The sequence below is a fragment of the Cetorhinus maximus genome, chromosome 7, assembly GCF_964194155.1.
Source record: "Cetorhinus maximus chromosome 7, sCetMax3.hap1.1, whole genome shotgun sequence".
Lineage (NCBI taxonomy): Eukaryota > Metazoa > Chordata > Chondrichthyes > Lamniformes > Cetorhinidae > Cetorhinus > Cetorhinus maximus.
Window position 1 is genome coordinate 32,540,926 of NC_135885.1, and position 20,785 is coordinate 32,561,710.

Genomic DNA, 20,785 nt, shown 5'->3' on the forward strand with positions numbered 1-20,785 from the left:
CAGAAATTCCAACTGCATGGATTTTTCAGTAGCTTGTTTCAGAGGTTCAAACATGACATGTCAGGCACCTGGCTAAACAATAATGCATATCCTCCAACTGTCACATGATATCTTCTCCAATTCATGAAGTAAATAATATTTATCAACTGAAGAGTTAGTTTTTTTCATTTATTTGTTCATAGGATGGGCATCGCTGCCCAGGCCAGCATTTATTGCTCATCCCTCACTGCCCTTAAAAAGGTGGTGGTGAGCTGCCTTCATGAACTGCTGCAGTTCATAAAGTGTAGGTGCACTCACAGTGCTGTTAGGAAGGGATGTAGGCTGGTTAAGTGAGGGGCCACGAACATGTCAGATGGAATGTAATGTAGGGAAGTGTGAAGTTATGAATTTTGAAAGGAAAAATAGAAAAGCAGAATATTTTTTAAACAGCAAGAAACAGGGAAAGTTGGTATTCAGATGGAGCTGGGTGCAATTTTTTTAAATTCTTTCACGGAATGTGGGCTTTGCTGGCTAGGTCTGCATTTATTGTCCATCCCTCATTGCCCTTGAGAAGGTAGTGGTGAGCTGCATTCTTGAACCACTGCAGTCCATGAGGTGTAGGTACCCCCATAGTGCTGTTAAGAAGGGAGTTCCAGGATTTTAACTCAAATAATCAACATGCTGTCTGTATAAACATTCATGCAATTCTTTTCTCAAAATTTTAAGCAATACAAATAAAGGCTAAAAGCTGAATGCTGATATCTCACCACTTTAATGCCACAAACAACTGTCGTATTCCCCAGCTTTACCAGTGCAGAACCATCCGCGGTTGTAATTGAACCTGTAACATCAGACCTGAAGTTAGAAAGCAATACTTTCAAACGTGGTTACTCTTAACTGCTTTGTAACAGTGACAGGCTTTTTTTCTTTTGTAATCAATAAACTATACAATTTAGGGGACATCAAAAATTACACATTATCTATACCATGTTATAGAGTCATAGATTGTAATGACAGACAAAGTTTAAAAGATCTACTATCCTACTAGTCTCACCAGTGGTTAATAAATGTACCAATATATACTGTGTACCCTTCTCATTGCTCATCATTTTATTACAAATTGTAAGACCTGAACTAACGCCGCCTTTTAGTGCATAATTAATATTATTTTAATGGGTGAGCAGATTTAAACCAGTATTATACTTACTGCTCTTTTTCTTTCAGCCCTCACCACTACATACACAACAACTTGCATTTAATTAACTCCTTTAATGTAAGAAAAAAATATAAGGAGTGTGGCTAATCAAAAATTGACACTGACATTAGTAGAGGTGAGCAAAAAGCTTGGTCAAAGAGGTAAGTTTTAAGAAGGGTCTCAAAGGAGAGGTGAGCAAATAATTCCACAGTTTAAGGCAAAAATAGTTGAATGCACAGCAGGTGGAGTGAAGAGAGTGGAGGATGCATAAAAGGTTAGAGTTGAAAGAACACTAAGCTCTTGAAGAGCTGCAAGGCTGAAGGAGGTTACAGAGATAGGCTGGAGTAGCGCAATGGGCATTAAATTTAATGCAATTAATTTAATCCCTCCTAATTTCCATTTGATTTTACACCCTCTCTAAAGTTTAAACGGTTGGTTGATCCATGCATTTTGTTCCCAAAAGTTAAATTTCACCCCCAAGAGATGAAACATAGATAGGCACATAGATAGCTGTGGCAAGAGTATATACACTCTGGATGAAATGACATTATCTTATATTAAAAGTTACAATGTGCCACCTTGATCCCAGTTAAATAAATTGTATACAATTGTTTCTCAGTTGTAAGAAGTTGGCTGTCATTGCCCAACATCATCTATCAAGTGAATTAATAAAATACATATAATAACAAATATAGCAAGAAACCATTACATTTGGACATGCCGTGAAGGACAACACATACCCCGGAGTGTGTTCTAAAGCATTAATCACTTAGTGGTTGGGATAAACTGGACAAACCACTCTGGCTTTGCTCGCACTGTTTACAACACCCCAATTATAACTGGAGGAAAAGATACAGTAATGTCCCCCAAGCAGTGTCATCCCTAGGGTACGGCGAATCAGGGTGACTGCCCTGGGCCCCGTGCTTCGGTCGGTGGTGGTGGTGGTGGGAGTGTCAACGTCACAGTGTCAGATGTAATACAGCCTGTAGTACATACGTACATACCAGCTATTTTGCTGTCTCACACTCTTAAGGTCAAAATTAGTGTTTACTGATGGAAATAAGCAAATAAACGAAGCAGGTATCCCCTCTCCAAAAAAGAGTAGAAGAGAAAGCAGATTAAAGCCATATGAACTGGGGTAAATCCCTGCTGAGACAGTGGGCTGGGTGACCGGAAGCACGTTGCTGGCTCAGCACTCTCCATCACCCTTGGAAACAGCAGCACTGACCTCAGCTGCAGCAGCGGAACTGCTTTTATTCCAACTCTCATTAACCCCAGAGGGGCAAGATGAACTATTCTGAACTAGTTAATGTCTTTTAAGCGAGTGTATAGCGCACAGCATCCAACCTGTGGGGTAAGTCACTCACTTGCTGTGTTTATTTTCAGTCCCAGACCATTGAAGCCATACACTTTTATTTTACTTTGCTTCCAGCAATCATTTGCAACTAACATTTCCTTAATGTTGGAAGATAGACAGTTATTTTTTTTAAAAAGTCGAATTATTTATTGCATCATGTTTGTACTTTTTTTAAAATGTTGAATGCAATGAATGTCCTCACACTGACGTTTAGGCTGGAATTTTCCAGCACCCCCCCACCCCCCCCCCACCCCCCACCCCCCAACCCCACAGCGGGTTCCCTTGTGGCAGGGCCAGCAAGCCATTGAAATCTTTTCGGCCTTAAGAGTTTTCTCCAGTTGGGGTGTGGGGTGTGTGTTAGTAAAACTGTTATAACAGAATCCCATAGAGACCATGGATTTCTCCCAAACAAAAGGAGAGCCAACAATTATGTTCAGCCTTGGAAGAAAGATGTAGTTTTGTGTGTGTCACAGTTATCACAGTCAATAGTGCAGTGCGTGCTTGTAACCGAGTGCTCAGTAGCTGGGACGCTGCTGGTGCTCCATTTCACACACACGGTCAGGGGCCCAGTCGTCAGAGGAAACTTGTCTAAAAATGTTACAGGAGACCCACAAAGTGTGATTAGCCCCGGGTCTCGCATTCCTGCCCCCAAGGACGGCCCTATTCCCAGGGGTCGGTATTATGACCATTGCTCTTTTTATTGTGTATCAACAACAGACGGGGCACAATTTCAAAGTCTGAAGATGATACAAATCTCAGAAGTGTAGTGAACATTGAAGCAGCTAGTAACAAATGTTGGTTAACGTGTGGCTCAGAATAACGCCAACAACGCAAGGTCCAATCAGCTGAGGTGTACTTGGGGCCTGCTTTGTGTAAAATCACGGCACAAACCGTGCTTTGGCATCCCTCAAATAATCAAGGATGTTACCTGGAGAAGAACTAAAGAGCTGCATCTAGTGACAGAGGGTTGGTGGACACAGATTTAAGTTGATTGGCAAAAGAACCAGAGGAAACATTTCTTTTCAACACAGCAAGTTGCGGTGATATGGAATTCACTGCCTGAAAGGGTGGTGGAAGCAGATGCAATAGAAACATCCATAATAAAAATGGATTAAAACATGAAAAGAAAAATTTGGAAAGTTATGAAGAAAGAGCAGGAGACTGGAATTAATTGGATAGCTATACCAATAGCCCTGTATAATTTCAATAAACTTTTCTGTGCCCTGAAAAGCTAGCAGTGTTAGTTCTCCAAGCTTTCTGCCCTTATTACAGTTATCTCAAGCCACAATCTGTCGTTATGGCACCAATTATTCAAAAAAAATGTATCCAACAGATCAAAATGATGTGTCTAGTGTGTGTGGGTAAATACAGTTAGCATGCTTTCCATTTTTGTGCACTCGTTTGCTTCTCATTTTCGGCCCACACAGCTGGCTAGTAGCAATGCAAAAAAAAAAGAACCAAGTATGTAAGTCTCTCGCAGTCATATAAGATTTTGATAATGCTACTAATTTTTAGTGTTCTACATCAGTTTGAAGTAACATTCATGGATTTTAACTTAACCACCTTTTAAATAGTTCAGCTTGAATTTCTGCCTAAGTAAGACAATCAAACAGTTAAAAGCAGGCTGAGAACTGGAAAGCTGCTCTGTCTGAGAGAATGGCTGTTCTTCTTGATTGCCTAATGAATGTAAAAGGTGAAATCTGTATCTAAAGATGATGTATCATTTGTTCACAATGGAATGTAACTCCTGGGGCCCAGGAAATAAAAGATGCACATTTGTCTTCAGCCTACATGTCTCTAGTTACAGATGTGGGGTGACACCAGGTGACCCTCACCCTTAGCCAATGAAAAAGTGTTAATTTTGCCTATTTCATGATAAGGGAAGAGGAACAGGTAAAATTAGTGGTAAAAGTTGGAGTTTCACTAGTGTTTCTGTGCTGTAATTCTTCTGCGACACGGTTCAATGCAACACTACCTAAGAGAAGAAGAAAGACCGTTTGTGCTGGCAGCACTCAAGGAAGTCTGGGCTTTGAGGGATAAGAAACTTCCATGCTGTCTTTACTGCTTAAGTATATAAAACATCTTGCTTAATAAATTCTACTTGATTCATAAATACTGGTCCTTCCTACCTTGTTAGGTCACAGCAAAACTGAGGACCCCATTGTTCTAAATTAAAAATTCGGAATCTAGAAGGTTTTATACCTCAAAACCCCAAATTTATAGCCAGTACACAGGCTCTCCATCAGCATGTCCTCAGCTGTGCCTCCTCATGGCAACAAATGGAAACTGGGTCCCTGGAAGCCCCAAGTTAATGCTTCAGAGGAACCTGGAGGAGGTTTGGCTCCCAGACATATAGTGTACAGGCCCACTGGCATGTGGACACACCCTGGCACTCATGAGCCAAACTCCCAGCAATGGACAAATAGCCCCACTACCTTGTGGATACCTGAGAAGAGTTGAAGACTAAAGGGATAAACCCATAACAAAAAATCTAGTGGAGCCCAAAGGTGAATTGATGTCTAAATATATATTCCTACTGGTAACTCCTGCAACCAAGCCAGTGCCAAAACATAGTGCTTTGCATTCCTTTGGACTCAACTGCAGAGGTCAAGAGAGGACCCTGACATTTGGGCAGCCCAGGGTCTCCATAAATTTTGCCCAGGCTTGCACCCTGGAGAGGACACATCAGTTTCACTGCTGTGTTAATACAACACAGGAGACAGCAATTACAAGTGATAAGCCCAACTCGTTTGGTATAGAGAACAGGTGCTATGGGCTGTCTCCAATGGTGGGAGAGACCATTGTGTTTCCACTGGTCAGCCACTGCCCACCTCAAGTCAGGCAGTCCCCAACTAGTCAAGTGGTAACCTGGCACAGTCCTTCTGTTTCAATGGGAGCTTGGAGCTTAGAGTATCTAAATCGATGGAATCCATCGCACCAGGCAAACAAACAAAACCAACAAACTAAAAAGATGTCAACTCTTCGACTGGCTAGCTCAAACATCAGGACCATTTGCATGGGACTGACAACTTGTAGCTGGTCAATAGCGTGCACAAGACAGTTGTGATCAATATGGAACTTGGTAGGCTGAATAACGACATGGCTTCCCTACTAGCAACCTGGCTCGCTGACAGCAGATCACAAAGAAAAACATTACCTGCTCATCTGGCAGGGGAAGAGTTCAGAGGAAACAAATGAGCAAGGTGTAGGCTTTGCTGTAAGGAACTCAGTACTGTCAATGATAGACTCCTCCCCCCACAAATGGTTCAGAACGTGTTCACTCCATCTCAATTCAGTCAGTTAACCTCATAAGTATCTATGCTCCAACACTGTGCTCCACTACAGATTTGAAAGACCAGTTCTATGAGGAGCTTAACACTACTATCAACAGAATCCCTAAATCAGAACATCTTTACTTCCTGGGGATTTCAAGAGTGGACGTAGACCATAAGGCATGGCCCTCCTGTCTCAGACATCACGGCCTGGGAAAAATAAATGAGAACAGAGAGACGCTACTTGAGCTTTGCTGCTACCGCAAGCTCTGTGTAACTAACACCTCTTTTCAGAACAAACCATGCCACAAGGTACTCTGGAGACATCCAAGATCAGGGATTGGCACCAGCTGGATCTGATCATAACAAGATGTGACTCTCTGAACAGCATTCTCAACACACGCAACTACCACAGCACTGATTGTTATACAAATCACTCACTGGCATGCACTAGGGTGAGGATGCGACCCTTGAAACTTTTTCATTCAAAGCAGAAAAGCTATCCTCATATCAATATCAACCACACTGCCTATCTAAATAAAAACATTTCCGTGATTCAATTGAACATACACTCTCAAGTATTCCCACACCGAGTGCAGAAGCAAAATGGGAACATGCTTCAAGACACCATCTACAATAGTACATTCTCAACATGTAGGAAGCAAGAGCAGAAAAATGCTGATTGGTTCGAGGCTAATATCACTGTGATGGAGCCTGTCATTGAAGCCAAGTGGTCCACCCTCATTAATTGCTGGAGAGATCCGGGGGAGCAAACTCTGAATGCAATAAGAGCCAGTCAAAGTAAAGTCCAACAAATTGCTCGGCAGTGCGCCAGTGACTACTGGTTACAAACTCTGCCAGAATACCCAGCTTTCTTTCAACACAGGGAATGTCAGGAACATGTACAAATGAATCAAAAAGGCGACAGGTCCATCAGCAAAGACAACGGCTCCATTAAAAACAAAGGCAGGGGAGATCATCACCGACTGCAATAAACAGAGAGATGGATGGAACACTACTCTGAGTTGTATTCTAGGGAGAACACTGTCACCGAGGAAGCTCTAGATACCATAGAAAGCCTCCCTGTCACGACTGAACTGGATATCGAACCCACAGTGGAGGAGCTTAGCAAAGCTATTGATTAGCTTGCCATCGGCAAAGCTCCAGGTGTTGACGCTATACCAACTGAACTCATCAAGCATGGGAAACGACACTCCTACAGCATCTGCACGAGCTTCTGTGTCTTTGCTATGGGGAGAGATTAGTGTCCCAGGGTGTGTGTGATGCAAAGATCGTGACCCTGCACAAGAACAAGGGCGACCACAGAAATCGCAACTATTGAGCCACTGCCCAATTGAGCAGAGTGGGAAAACTATTTACTGCTGTTGCCTTCGTCAGACTGCAGATCCTGGTTGAACGCATCTACCCCAAATCTCAATATGGTTTGTTATGATCTTGAAGGAGACCATTAACATTTTAGAAGAAATTCAAACTTCCAATTATTAACTGAAAGAATCAGCCACAAGATTCCACGTTTTAAACAAAAACTTTTACTGCCTAGAATTAAACAAAGCAAGTACTACTAATTTAATACTATATATTTCGTAAACAATTAGATTTTAAACTCGAAAAACTCAACAGGACACTCCCCGTTCTATATTTATTTCCACCCAAGAGTTCCCTATACTTTACACAATTTTGAGGGTTCCTTTGCTTCTCCTGAGAGCAAACCAAGCTGTGCCACAGCTCTCAAGAATTCACTTTGACTCTCCTCAGTTTCCTGGTCTGGTACTTAGACTTCCAGAGCACTCTCTCTCTCTCTGAGATTGCACTGCCTATCTCCCACTAATTTTACCAGATAGATCTGACAATTCTAATTCCTCATGAATTTGGACTTTTCATTTCAGGCATGGGCCCCACTCGTAATTTCTGCTTAATGACTCCAACTCAGGAACACCCTCTATGCTCCTTGATCTGGCTGCCAAAAATACACAACTGCCTTCTCACAATCTTCAATGCTGTTTTTGTGAGAAAACACAGATAAACCCAAAACAAAAGATTTCCTCCCTGCAATCTATCTCCATGGCAACGTGGCACACCTGGGATGTCCCAGAGATTTCACTATTAACTTTACCTTCCAAAATATCCCATTGATCTGAAATGTATATGGATACTCTTAAGAACTTCCCTTGTTTACCAATTGCTTTTCAACCTTGTTTTGATCTTGGGAATTACATGAATAATGAAGACAGGGCAATTCTCCTCAGACTTACTGTCTTCAGGTTCCCAGCTGAACGGGTCCACCTGCCATTCTATGGCTCTCACCCTTCTAACTCTGACCTTGTAAGTAGATATGGAAGGACCTGTGATGTGTAAATACCTTGGGTGATCTGACAACTTCTGAATTCTAGAGTTTCAATTACCTTACATTTACAAATTTAATTTCCCCACAACTAAAAATTATGTTCCAACAAGATTTGAATCATGGAAATAAACATTTTTGCAACATATTTCAGAATTGGAAGATCTACAATTGATATGATCTTCTTGGTCCACCTGCAAGAGAAATGCCATGAACAAAAAAGACTCCTTTATATTGCCTTCATTGATCTCATCTAGGCATTTGACCATTAGAGCAGAGAGGATCTGTTTAGCTGCTAAAGAAAATTAGCTTCCCACCAAAGTTGCTCAATGTTGCTCTCCTCTTTTCATGACGACATGATAGATAAGCCATGACAAGGCAACACTGGAATCCTTTGAGATCTGTAGTGGGGTCAAACAGGGTTGTGTTCTGTCACCGACAAACTTTGGCATATTCTTCTATTTGCTACTGTCATATGCCTTCAGGTCATCTAATGATGGTGTCTACTTACATACCAGAACTGACAAAGCTGTTCAATCTTGATCACCAAAGATCCAAGTGAAAGGAACACCAAGTCTTCATCAGAGAGTTACTCTACACTGACAATGTCACACTAATATTCCATGTTGAGGAATACCTGCAGCAGCAAATCCACTGTGGACAGACTCTTACGCCTGTAAAGAGCTTGGTTTGACCATTAGCATCAGGAAGACAAATGTCATGGTCCAGGATGTTGCCATACTGCCATCTTTCAGCATTGACAATGTGACGCTGGAGCTTATTGATAGCTTCATATATCTCAGCTCCACAATCACCAGCAATATGTCTCTTGATGTTAAAATCAACATGCGCATCACAAAAGCTGCAGCTGCTTTGTCCAAGCTGAGTAAGAGAGTGTGGAACAACAGCAACCTGACTGAGAACACCGAACCGCAAGTCTACCAAATCTGCATCCTCAGTGCACTCCTGTACATTGGTGAGACCTGGACAACACATGTTAGACAGGAAAAAAGGCTGAACAATTTCCACCTTCACTGTCTTAGCCCTCTCCTCAGCATCTCTTGGCAGGACAAAGTCACCAACTCAGAGGTACTGGAGTGTGCTAATTCCATCAGCATATACTCATTGCTAAACTAACAATGTCTGTATTGGCTTGGCCACATTCACCAGCTGGTTGACAGCCGTATGCCCAAAGACCTTCTGTATGGTGAACTGGCCACTGGGTCACAACCCTCTGGGAGTGCACACTTCCACTACAAGGCCACCTTAAGCGGGATATGAAGATGTCGGACATTGACACTGACAACTGGGAGACAGTCACTGATGACTATGACCTCTGGAGGCTGACTGTTTGGAAGGGAATTGGAAGAGACGAGCAGAAACAAAAATGCTCAGATGGCTGAGAAGATGTCCCAGAAAAAACAGAGGACAGTAAATTGTGCATATTCTCAGCCCACTGTCTTTCTTTGCAGCAAATGGAGCAGAGACTTCCATGTCAGGGGCTCCTGAACCACACCAAGCAATGCTTAACAGAGTCAACATCAGTCTAGAGACAAAAGGCTGCCACAGGATTCAAAAAACTTGTTCTCACTTTAAGGAATTAACTTCATGAGGTAGTCAGGAAAGTGTTGTACCAGCTTACCAATTTATCAAGTTAGAATTTTACAAATGGAAGCATTTTATTAATTGTTGGATTCTCACCTATGTTGAGAGTCGTTGTTCTGAATTCACCCAGCTCCCTACCATCAGGTCGACAATTTTCTTTCTAAAACACAAACAGATACCATTTAGGAAGACTGTTCAGCATCATAGTTCATGGTGCAAATGTAGGATTCAGAGTCATTGTTGGGACATTCTATGTCTCTTAAAGGAATACACATTTTCTCCCAAAAACTTTCAAAAGTAATTTTCAAAGAGATTAAACTGAGAAATAGCCTACCAGAAATTTTCTGTAGTATTCCAAAGGTTCTACCGTTCTGAAAAAAGGGAGAAGAGAAAAAGGACATAGGTCAAGTTTATTGCACTCAAATATTATACTGCATCATAGAATAGTTACAACAGGTGTATTAGAAACATGTTAAACATTCACATTTCCTCAAAATTTCATACCATCAGGTTTTACTGTTGATTCATAACAATATTAAAATATCTCAGAACCATATAATGTACTCAAATATTCGTAATGCTATTTTAATTTCTTTTCCTCATATCAGCCACCTGCTAAATAAGATAGCTTGAAAACATCCAATGTCTCTCTCTCTCCCATGTCCTTCGCTCTCCTCCCTCCACCACTGCTGACACCCCCTCCCTTCCCTCATTCCCCCCCCTCCCTTCCCTCATTCCCCCCTCCCTTCCCTCATTTCCCCCCTCCCTTCCCTCATTCTCCCCCCTCCCTTCCCTCATTCTCCCCCCTCCCTTCCCTCATTCTCCCCCCTCCCTTCCCTCATTCTCCCCCCTCCCTTCCCTCATTCTCCCCTTCCCTTCCCTCATTCTCCCCTTCCCCCATTCCCTCCCATCTCCATGCCCTCGCCCCCTTCCCCTCCCCATTCCCTCCCTCTCTCTTTCCCTCCCTCTCTTTCTCCCTAGCTTCCTCCTTCCCTTTCCCTCCCTCCTCCCTCTCTTTCCCTCCTCTCTCCCTCCCTCCCCTTCCCTCCCTCCTTCTTTCCTTCTCTTTCCCTCCCTCCCTCTCTTTCCCTTGTTCCCTCCCCCCCTCCCACTCCCTCCCCGTTCCCTCCCTCGTTCCCTCCCTCCCTCGTTCCCTCCCTCTCTCCCTCGTTCCCTCCCTCCCTCGTTCGTTCCCTCCCTCGTTCGTTCCCTCCCTCGTTCGTTCCCTCCCTCGTTCGTTCGTTCCCTCCCTCGTTCGTTCGTTCCCTCCCTCGTTCGTTCGTTCCCTCCCTCGTTCGTTCGTTCCCTTCCTCCCCCATTCCCTCCCCCTCCCTCCCTCCCCCGTTCCCTCCCCTCCCTCGTTCCCTCCCTCCCTCGTTCCCTCCCTCCCTCCCCCTCCCTCCCCTCGTTCCCTCCCTCCCCCTCGTTCCCTCCCTCCCTCCCCCCTCGTTCCCTCCCTCCCCCCTCCCCTCGTTCCCTCCCTCCCCCCTCATTCCCTCCCCCTCCCCCCCTCGTTCCCTCCCTCCCTCCCCCCTCGTTCCCTCCCCCCTCCCTCCCTCCCTCTCCCTCCCCCTCGTTCCATCCCCCTCCCCGTTCCCTCCCCCTCCCTCCCTCCCCCCTCGTTCCCTCCCTCCCCCGCCCCCCCCGTTCCCTCCCTCCCTCCCGGTTCCCTCACCCCCCCCACCGTCCCTCCCTCCCTCCCTCCCCCCCCTGTCCCTCCCTCCCCCACCTCGTTCCCTCCCTCCCTCCCCCTCGTTCCCTCCCTCCCCCCTCGTTCCCTCCCTCCCCCCTCACCCTCGTTCCCTCCCCCCCGCTCGTTCCCTCCCTTCCCCCCCCTCGTTCCCTCCCCCCACCGTCCCTCCCTCCCTCCCCCACCTCGTTCCCTCCCTCCCTCCCCCACCTCATTCCCTCCCTCCCTCCCCGTCCCCTCCCTCCCTCCCTCCCCCACCTCGTTCCCTCCCTCCCTCCCTCCCCCACCTCGTTCCCTCCCTCCCTCCCTCCCCCACCTCGTTCCCTCCCTCCCTCCCCCACCTCGTTCCCTCCCTCCCTCCCCCACCTCGTTCCCTCCCTCCCTCCCCCACCTCGTTCCCTCCCTCCCTCCCCCACCTCGTTCCCTCCCTCCCTCCCCCACCTCGTTCCCTCCCTCCCTCCCCCACCTCGTTCCCTCCCTCCCTCCCCCACCTCGTTCCCTCCCTCCCTCCCCCACCTCGTTCCTCCCTCCCCCCCTCCTTCCCCCCTCCCCCCTCCTTCCCCCATCCCCCCCTCCACCCCCTCCTTCCCCCATCCCCCCCCTCCACCCCCTCCTTCCCCCATCCCCCCCCTCCACCCCCTCCTTCCCCCATCCCCCCCCTCCACCCCCTCCTTCCCCCATCCCCCCCCTCCACCCCCTCCTTCCCCCATCCCCCCCCTCCACCCCCTCCTTCCCCCATCCCCCCCCTCCACCCCCTCCTTCCCCCATCCCCCCCCTCCACCCCCTCCTTCCCCCATCCCCCCCCTCCACCCCCTCCTTCCCCCATCCCCCCCCTCCACCCCCTCCTTCCCCCATCCCCCCCCTCCACCCCCTCCTTCCCCCATCCCCCCCCTCCACCCCCTCCTTCCCCCATCCCCCTCCTCCTTCCCCCTTCCCCCCCCTCCACCCCCTCCTTCCCCCATCCCCCTCCTCCTTCCCCCTTCCCCCCTATCCCCCCATCCCTCTCCTCCTTCCCCCCTATCCCCCCATCCCTCTCCTCCTTCCCCCATCCCCCCCTCCCCCCTATCCACCCCCCCTCCCCCCCTACCCCCTATCCACCCCCCCTCCCCCCCTATCCCCCCCCCTCCCCCCCCTTCCCCCCCCTCCCCCCCCATCCCCCCCCTCCCCCCTCGTTCCCCCCCTCCCCCCCCTCGTTCCCCCCCTCCCCCCCCTCGTTCCCCCCCTCCCCCCCCTCGTTCCCCCCCCTCCCCCCCCTCGTTCCCCCCCCTCCCCCCCCTCGTTCCCCCCCCTCCCCCCCCTCGTTCCCCCCCCTCCCCCCCCTCGTTCCCCCCCCTCGTTCCCCCCCCTCCCCCCCCTCGTTCCCCCCCCTCGTTCCCCCCCCTCGTTCCCCCCCCTCCCCCCCTCGTTCCCCCCCCTCGTTCCCCCCCCTCCCCCCCCTCGTTCCCCCCCCTCCCCCCCCTCGTTCCCCCCCCTCCCCCCCCTCGTTCCCCCCCCTCCCCCCCTCCCCCCCCTCGTTCCCCCCCTCCCCCCCCTCGTTCCCCCCCCTCCCCCCCCTCGTTCCCCCCCCTCCCCCCCCTCGTTCCCCCCCCTCCCCCCCCTCGTTCCCCCCCTCCCCCCCCTCCCCCCCCTCCCCCCCCTCGTTCCCCCCCCTCCCCCCCCTCGTTCCCCCCCCTCCCCCCCCTCGTTCCCCCCCTCCCCCCCCTCGTTCCCCCATCCCCCCCTCGTTCCCTCATTCGCCCCATCCCCTCCCCGCTCCATGCCCTCAACCACCTTCCCCTCATTCCCTTGCACACCCCTCATTCCCTCCCAACTCCATGCCCTCGCTCGCCCTCCCTCCTCATTCCCTCCCTCCCCTCATGCCCTCTCCCCTCATTCCTTCCCTCTCTAACTCACTTGAATCCAGCCGCCATCTCGCTCCTTGAACCATGTGAACCCGATAACCGGATCGGCAGATTCCACTCCGCTGGGCTCAGAGACACCGGCCATGCCGAGTCCACCACCCTCATATTGCTGATATTTCTGCTCCCTGTCCCGCAATCTCCGAACTGCCCCCGCTCTTCGGTGCTTGGGTTTTATTTTGCTGTGTTGAATGTGCGGTATTGAAATCACGGCCAAGTCCCCACCGCTTCTGTCAAGATGATTGACAGCTGCTGTCTGCAGACTCAGGGAGCAGCTCTGCACTGAAGCACAACACACCTTCCAATTCACTTTAATTAGATTGCATACATCTCATCGGGGTTTAAAAACATTTAAATGCTGCACTTTTAATAAGATTAAATTAAGCCCTCCATTTTTTTGCTTCCTCGTATTTTTTAATCAATACAATATGTCAGTTTTACAATGGATATCACCCATGGTGCTGGGAGCCACTCAAATCAAGGGAGTAAAAATGAATAGTAAGGGATAGTACAGATATGGGGATAGATACTGTTCTTTGCTGCCAAGACCATGAGTCCTGAAGGCTGCATTACCTGCCCAATACCAGCGTTAAGGACATCTCCTCCAGGCTGGAGAGGAACTTGGAGTAGGAGGGAAAGGATCCAGTTGTCATAGTGCAAGCAGGTTCCAAGGACATAGGTAGGACTATGAAAGAGGTTCTGATGAGGGAGCATGAGCAGCTAAGTGCTAAATTAGAAAGCAGAACCACAAAGGTAATAAATACTCTCTGGGTTACTACCTGAACCACGAGCAAATTGGCATAAGATAGATAAGATCAAAGAGTGGAACATGTAGCTCAAAGATTTGTGAGGGAGAAATGGGGTTTGATTCATGGGGCACTGGCACCAGTACTGGGAAAGTGGGAGCTGTACCACTGGGACATTCTTCCCCTGAACCATGCTGAGACCAGTATCCTGGCGAATTGTATAACTAGGGTAGTAAGTGAGGGCTTTAAACTAAATAGTGGAAGTGGGGAGGGGGGACTCACATGAGGAGAGATTTTATAAATTAAAGAGAAAGGAGAAGGTAATAGTGCAGAATAGTGATGTGGGTAATGTTAGCAGTATGATAGGAAGGGAAAAAGCATACAAACATAGGAATTCACTTGCAAATACAGCCAGTGTAGAAAAAATGGCTTTGAACTAACTGATGGGGAGGAGCATTCAGGTGAAGGGAGACTTAGAAATCCAAAGATAAAAGTTGAGGCAATAGAAAAGTATATCAATGCGGGTAAACACAAGCTGAGTGGAACAAGAAGAGACAGTAAGTATAATGGTAATAGTGCATCAGAGAGTAAGATCCTTGCAGGAAATAGTAATAAAAAAATAAAATTGAAGTCACTTTATCCAAATGTGTGGAGCATCCACAATAAGAAAAATGAACTAGAGACACAAATAGAGATCAATGGTTTAGATTGAATGAGCATTACAGAGTCATAGTGACAAGGTGACCAAGATTGGGAAATATATATTCCAGGATACACAACATTTCGAAAAGACACGTAAAATGAGGAGTAGTCCTGATAATAAAGAATGACATAAGGACATTAGTGAGAAAGAATCTTGGCTCAGAAAATCAGGAAGTAGAATCAGTACCATTGCAGATTAGAGTTAGAAGGGTCAAAAGTGACATGTTGGTCTTTATTGCAAGGGGATTGGAGTACAAGAATAATGAAGTCTTGCTGCAATTATACAGGGTTTTGGCAGGACCACATCAGGAATACTCTATTGTGCTTTTGGTCTCCATATTTGAGAAAGGATGTACTTGCATTGGAGATACTACAGCAAAGGTTCACTATATTGGTCCCTAGGATGAGAGAGTTGTCATAAGATGAGAGGCTGAGTAAATTGGGTTTACATTCTCTGGAGTTTAGAAGAATGAAAGGCAATCTCATTGAAACCTATAAAATTCTGAAGGGACTTGATAGGGTGGATGCTGAGAGATAGACTCTCCGATCAGTGGAAACAAAAGCACAAGGGCATAGTTGCAGGATGAGGAGCTGATCATTTAGAACTGAGATGAGGAAAAATTACCTCACTCAAAGGGTTGTGAATCTTTGTAATTCTCTACCTCAGAGAGTTGTGGATGTTCCATCGTTGAATACATTTAATGCTGGGATAGACAGATTTTTGGTCCCTCAGGCAATCAAGGGATATCGGGAGTGGGCGGGAAAGTGAAGTTGAAGCCTAAGATCAGCCACTATTATATTGAATGGTGGAGCAGGCTCAACAAGGCATATGGTATATCCCTGCTCCTATTTTTTGTGTTCTTGTGACTAGTGGAGTGCTGCAAGGATCAATGCTGGACCCTCAACGATTTCCAATCTATATTAATGACTTACATGCAGAGACAGAGTAATGTAACCAATTTTGCTGATGATACAAAACTAAGTGGGAATGCAAGCTGTGAGGGAGACCCAAAGAGGCTGCAAAGAGATATGGACAAGTTAAGAGAATGGGCAACAAGTGGCAGATGGAGTATAATGTGAGGTTATTCACTTTGGTCATAAGAATAGCAAAGCAGAATATTTAAAAGGTGTGAAACTTGTTAATGTTGATGTTCATGGAGGCTTAGGTGTACAAGGAACAGAAAAAGTTAGCAAGCAAATAGGAAGCAAATGCTTCTTGGCCTTTATTGCAAGGAGATAGGAGTACAAGAATAAATAAGCCTTGCCACAATTATACAGGGCTTTCGTGACACCACACTTGGAATATTCCATGCAATTTTGGTCTCCATTTGGTCTAGATTCGGCTCCGGCTGGGGAATCTAGATGAATGGGGTACAGTATCAGGTTAAGGGGCCAATAATTTAGGACTGAGATAAGGAGAGGACTGAGAGAAGGAGAAATTTCTCCACTCAAAGGGTTGTGAGTCTGGAATTTTCTCCCCCAGCGGCTTGTGGGTATGCCATCATTTAACATATTTCAGGCTGAGATATATAGATTTTTGGTCTCTCGGAATGAAGGGATATGGGAACCAGGTTGAAAAGAGGAGTTGAAGCCCGAGATCAGCCTTGATCAAAGCAAAAACCTGCGGATGCTGGGAATCCAAAACAAAAATAAAAATACCTGGAAAAACTCAGCAGGTCTGGCAGCATCTGCGGGGAGGAAATGTTAACTGTATTCCTCTCCACAGATGCTGCCAGACCTGCTGAGTTTTTCCAGGTATTTTTATTTTTGTTTCTGCCTTGATCATATGGAATGTCGGAGCAGGCTTCACAGTGCCTATGGTCTACTCCTTCCTGCTCCTAGTTCTTATGTTCTTAATATATTAATATTAAAAGGTTGGTTCAACTTGCGCAGTGGCAGTTCCCCAACGCCGGCTGGCGCTGCAAGGGGCGACTGCCGCCGAAGTTGGTGACAAGGTGGGGGGGTGTGGTGCCCTCTTGCCGCGCGGAGCACCCTCCTCGCTCCCTGGCTGGGACGTTTCCGCATCGGTGTTCTACTGCCATAGGTTCGCGGGGTTGCCACGGCTCCGGGACCGAATGTTGGGCGGCGCGCGAGCCCTTCCAGCTCCGGCGGCGGTTGCAGAGCATGGAGCTTGAGCTGGTTCAAATGCTGGAGCTAGCGGCCGCTGTCGCCCTTACACTCCTGGTCTTGGTGAGTTCAGTCTCTGCCATTCGAGTGTTTCAAACTGGCACCACATCAACTTTTTGTTTGCAAACTTCACCCGCTCCCCCCCCCCGCCCCCCCGTTGCTCCGGGGAGACAGTTGTTTATTATCCGGCTGAGCACCTCCTGATCTGTCCAATTCATGTCTCTTGATTATTCACTTCTCTCTCTCTAACTGGCACCTCGCCCTCTCCCTGTGTGTGTGTGTGGTGGTGGTGGGGGGGGAGTCCATTCACCGTCTCCCCAGACGCTGCCTCCTTCGTTGCAGCATCGGGTTGAAGTACTGGGCAGAGAGGCTTCTTCCTGGGCAACCATGGGCATTTTGCATCAATGCAGCAACTTCATGGCTTGTCTCAGAAATGGCAGCAGATCTGGGGGCAAATCAGCTTGGCTTTTCTCCCTGGACACGCTGACCCAAGTGGAAAAAGGAGGAGACAGATTGGCAGCTTCCACTTCTATCTTGAGGACATCCAGCTTGACCCCACTCCACCGCTGTCCCTGTGCTATCAAATCAAGATGGCTTGTCTTGACATGCAAACCTGGATGAGTCATAACTTTCTCAAACTAAGCATTGCAAAAGAAAGACCTGAATTTGTATAGTGCGATTTGCTCAGGACGTCCCAAAGTGCTTTACAGTCAGTGAAGTACTTTTTGAAATAAAAACAGAAAATGCTGGAAAAGCTCAGCAAGTCTGGCAGCATCTGTGGAGTGAGAAACAGAGTTAACGTTTTGAGTCCATGTGACTTCTTCAGAGCTACGGAGAAGTAGCCATGCAATGGATTTTGTGCTGTTTAAGAAGAGATAGAAGGTTAGGGATAGGTGACAGCTAAGGAGAGATTGACAAATATGTCATGGACACAAGACAAAGGGAGTACTTTTTGAAGTGATGTAATACAGGAAATCTGGCATGTGTGCACAGCAAGCTCCCACAAGCAATGATGTGATATTGGCCAGAAAATCTGTAATTAATTATGTTGATTGAGGGAAAAATATCGGTTAGAACACGGAGGATAACTCCCCTGCTCTTTGAAATAGTAGTAGGGGATCTTTTACACACAACTGAGAGAGAAAATAGGCACTTGGTCTAATATCTAATCCTGAAGACAGCATTCAATCAGTACAGCCCTGTAATGTCACCTTATGTATTTGAGTAAGAGCATAAGAAGTAGGAGCAGGAGTAGACCCCCAAATCACTTGATTCCCTGAGAAATTAAAAATCAATTTACCTTAGCTTGAATATATTCAACGATGGAGCATCCTGAATAATCAGGGGTAGACAGTTCCAAAGATTAACAACCCTCTGAGGAAATTTCTCCTCTCAGTCCTAAATGCTCAACCCCTTAACTGGGGAATCCCACAGATTCAGGGTAAGAGAAACAACTTCTTGTGTTTACTCTGGGAGGCCCTTTCTGAATCTTGTACTGTACTGATTAATCTCAAATTGATGCCACCATATTGGCCCATAACCTCTGAGCTCCCCCACTTTGGATTTTGGGGGGGGCACCCCAAAGATGCGCTGGGGAATCCCTCTGGGAAGTTTCCAGGTTAGGGTTTGCACGGCAATTGCCCAGAAGTGCACACTTCCTCTGGACAACCGCTCTGAGCTGGGAACCATCCAAAAATGCGGTTTAAATTGCAAACTTCTGATGGTTCCACTGGGGTTATACCATAGTTACTCAGAAAAAGTTAGAAGAATAGAAACAACTCCTAACTTCTGAGTATCGTAAAGACACAGACCCACCCCTCGGGACTCCACCACGCCTTGCGCCCCCCCCCCCCCAAACCCCAGGTGGGTCCCCCCCATCCCCTCCTATGCAGTTACCTTAGACGGTTACCTTCTCCCTGACCTGTCAATTTCAACTTCGCTGGGGCCTGTGAGGACTCTTTCGATGCAGGCCCCAAGCAGCTCTAGCGAATGGAAGTGGCAATGTAATTTTCAAGACTGATAAGTGGGTATTTACCCCTTCTAATTCTTGCGGGCCGGCACTTTCCGACAGTAGTCGGAGATTACGGCCCATTAAGTCCATTACAAACACTGTATCCTTGTCACTACCATTTCCCCACTACTGGTTCTAGCTGACTCAGGCTGTTGGCAACCTGAATGATCTCTTCAACCTCAAGCTGAGCTTCCAACCCCATATTTCTTTTCTCAAGCACTGCCTACTTCTGCCTCACTGTTGTCATCATATTTTTTCTCCAACTTCAGCTCATCTGCTATGGAAACTCTCATCCTTGCCTTTGTGGTCTCTGGATGCAGCAGCTCCAATGCTCTCCTGGTTAGCCTCCCAATGTTTGTAAACTTCAGCTCATTAAAAATATTGTTACTTATACCAAGCAATCTTTGTCCTTGCTATTGTGTATTGGTTCCCTGTCCCCCAATGCCGTAAATTTTAAAATCGCTTTCTTGTACCTGAGTTCTTTGTAGCCTCCCCTTTCTCTAATTTCTAGCTACCATATGCCCACTGCCCCCTCCTCAAAACTCACCCTTCTACTGTTTCCAGGCACACTCACATTACTCCTGCAGTTAAGTCCACTTCTAAATAACAGTGCCTTCAGCTGCTTAAATCTCTGAAATTCCTTCTCTAAACCCCTCTGCTTCTCCACCTATGTACATTTGTTCAGAGAGTGTTCACTTTTTTTATTTCATAGCATGTGGACATCACTGGCAAAGCCAGCATTTATTCCCCATCACTAATTACCATTGAGAAAGTAGCTTTCTTGAACTGCTACAGTCCATCTGTAAGTACACCCACAGTGGTCTTAGGGAGGATGTTCCATGATTTTGACCAAAAATTATTTCCAAAAACAAAACACTCCAGATGCTGGAAATTTGAAATAAAAACAGAAAATGCTAGAAATACAGTACTCAGGTCTGGCAGCATCCATGGAGATAGAACAGAGTTAACATTTCAGGCCTGTGACCTTTCATCAGACATATTTCCAAGTCAGCTGTGTGACTTGGAGGAGATCTTGTGGATGCTGCTGTACCCATGTGTCTGCTGCTCCTTTTCTTCTAGGTAGTAGAGGTCATGGGTTTGGAAGTGCTTTCAAAGGTAGAGCAGGGGTAGTAGACCATTCAACCCATCAAAGCTGCTCATCATTGTTAGGTCATGGCTGATCTGTTAGTCAGCTCCAGTTACATGCCTTAGCTCCACATCCCTTGATACCTTTACCCAACAAAAACTTACCTGACTTTAAAGCTCCAGTTGATTTAGCATCCACAGCTAAGGGAAAGAGTTCCAGATCACTAAAACCCTTTGTAAGAAAAAGTGCTTCCTGAGTTCCGTACTAACTGGCCTAATTTAAATGAGGGAACTTAATTTTAAAATTATCAATTTCCCATAGAGGCACCGAATCCCCCTGCATCATCTGTACTTAAGGGAATACGAACTAAATTTATGCATGATTTAACCCTCTAAGACCTGTATTCATTCTGGGGAATCTGCACTGCACTCCCTCGAATGCCTATATATCCTTCCTGAGGTGTAGTAACCTGAATACATGCAGCACTCCGTTATGAAGTTTAACCGAAGCTCTACATGACTGAAACATAACTGTATCAAACAGACTAAAAGCACTAATGACTAAGCACTATTTTTGTAAGCAGCTTATTCTTTAAAGTGCAACAGAACTTTTAATACAGCTGAAATAAAACAACGAGCAGCTGTATGTTACACTGTCCTTTACTCATGCATTCAATTCTCCAAGAATCGGTCAAAACTGATTCTTAGCTATCAGGGGTTTACTTCCGATCTTTTCCTTTTCCAGCCTGGAAATT

General features: G+C 46.9%; 2 protein-coding genes across 2 annotated transcripts in view; one reads left to right on the forward strand and one right to left on the reverse strand.

The window, feature by feature from the left end:
- exosc8 (exosome component 8) overlaps window positions 1-13,589 on the reverse strand; it is a 46,533-nt gene extending 32,944 nt beyond the window's left edge. Inside the window, exons 1-4 of the mRNA XM_078545301.1 lie at window positions 13,354-13,589; window positions 10,105-10,141; window positions 9,867-9,930; window positions 747-820 (exon numbers count right to left, since the gene is read on the reverse strand). Coding sequence (XP_078401427.1) covers window positions 747-820; window positions 9,867-9,930; window positions 10,105-10,141; window positions 13,354-13,466 — 288 coding nt within the window. The 5' untranslated portion in view covers window positions 13,467-13,589. The remainder of the gene's footprint in view (window positions 1-746; window positions 821-9,866; window positions 9,931-10,104; window positions 10,142-13,353) is intronic.
- Window positions 13,590-16,804: 3,215 nt separating this feature from the next.
- alg5 (ALG5 dolichyl-phosphate beta-glucosyltransferase) overlaps window positions 16,805-20,785 on the forward strand; it is a 45,584-nt gene continuing 41,603 nt past the window's right edge. Inside the window, exon 1 of the mRNA XM_078545302.1 lies at window positions 16,805-16,996. Within this exon, the coding sequence (XP_078401428.1) occupies window positions 16,931-16,996 (66 nt within the window). The 5' untranslated portion in view covers window positions 16,805-16,930. The remainder of the gene's footprint in view (window positions 16,997-20,785) is intronic.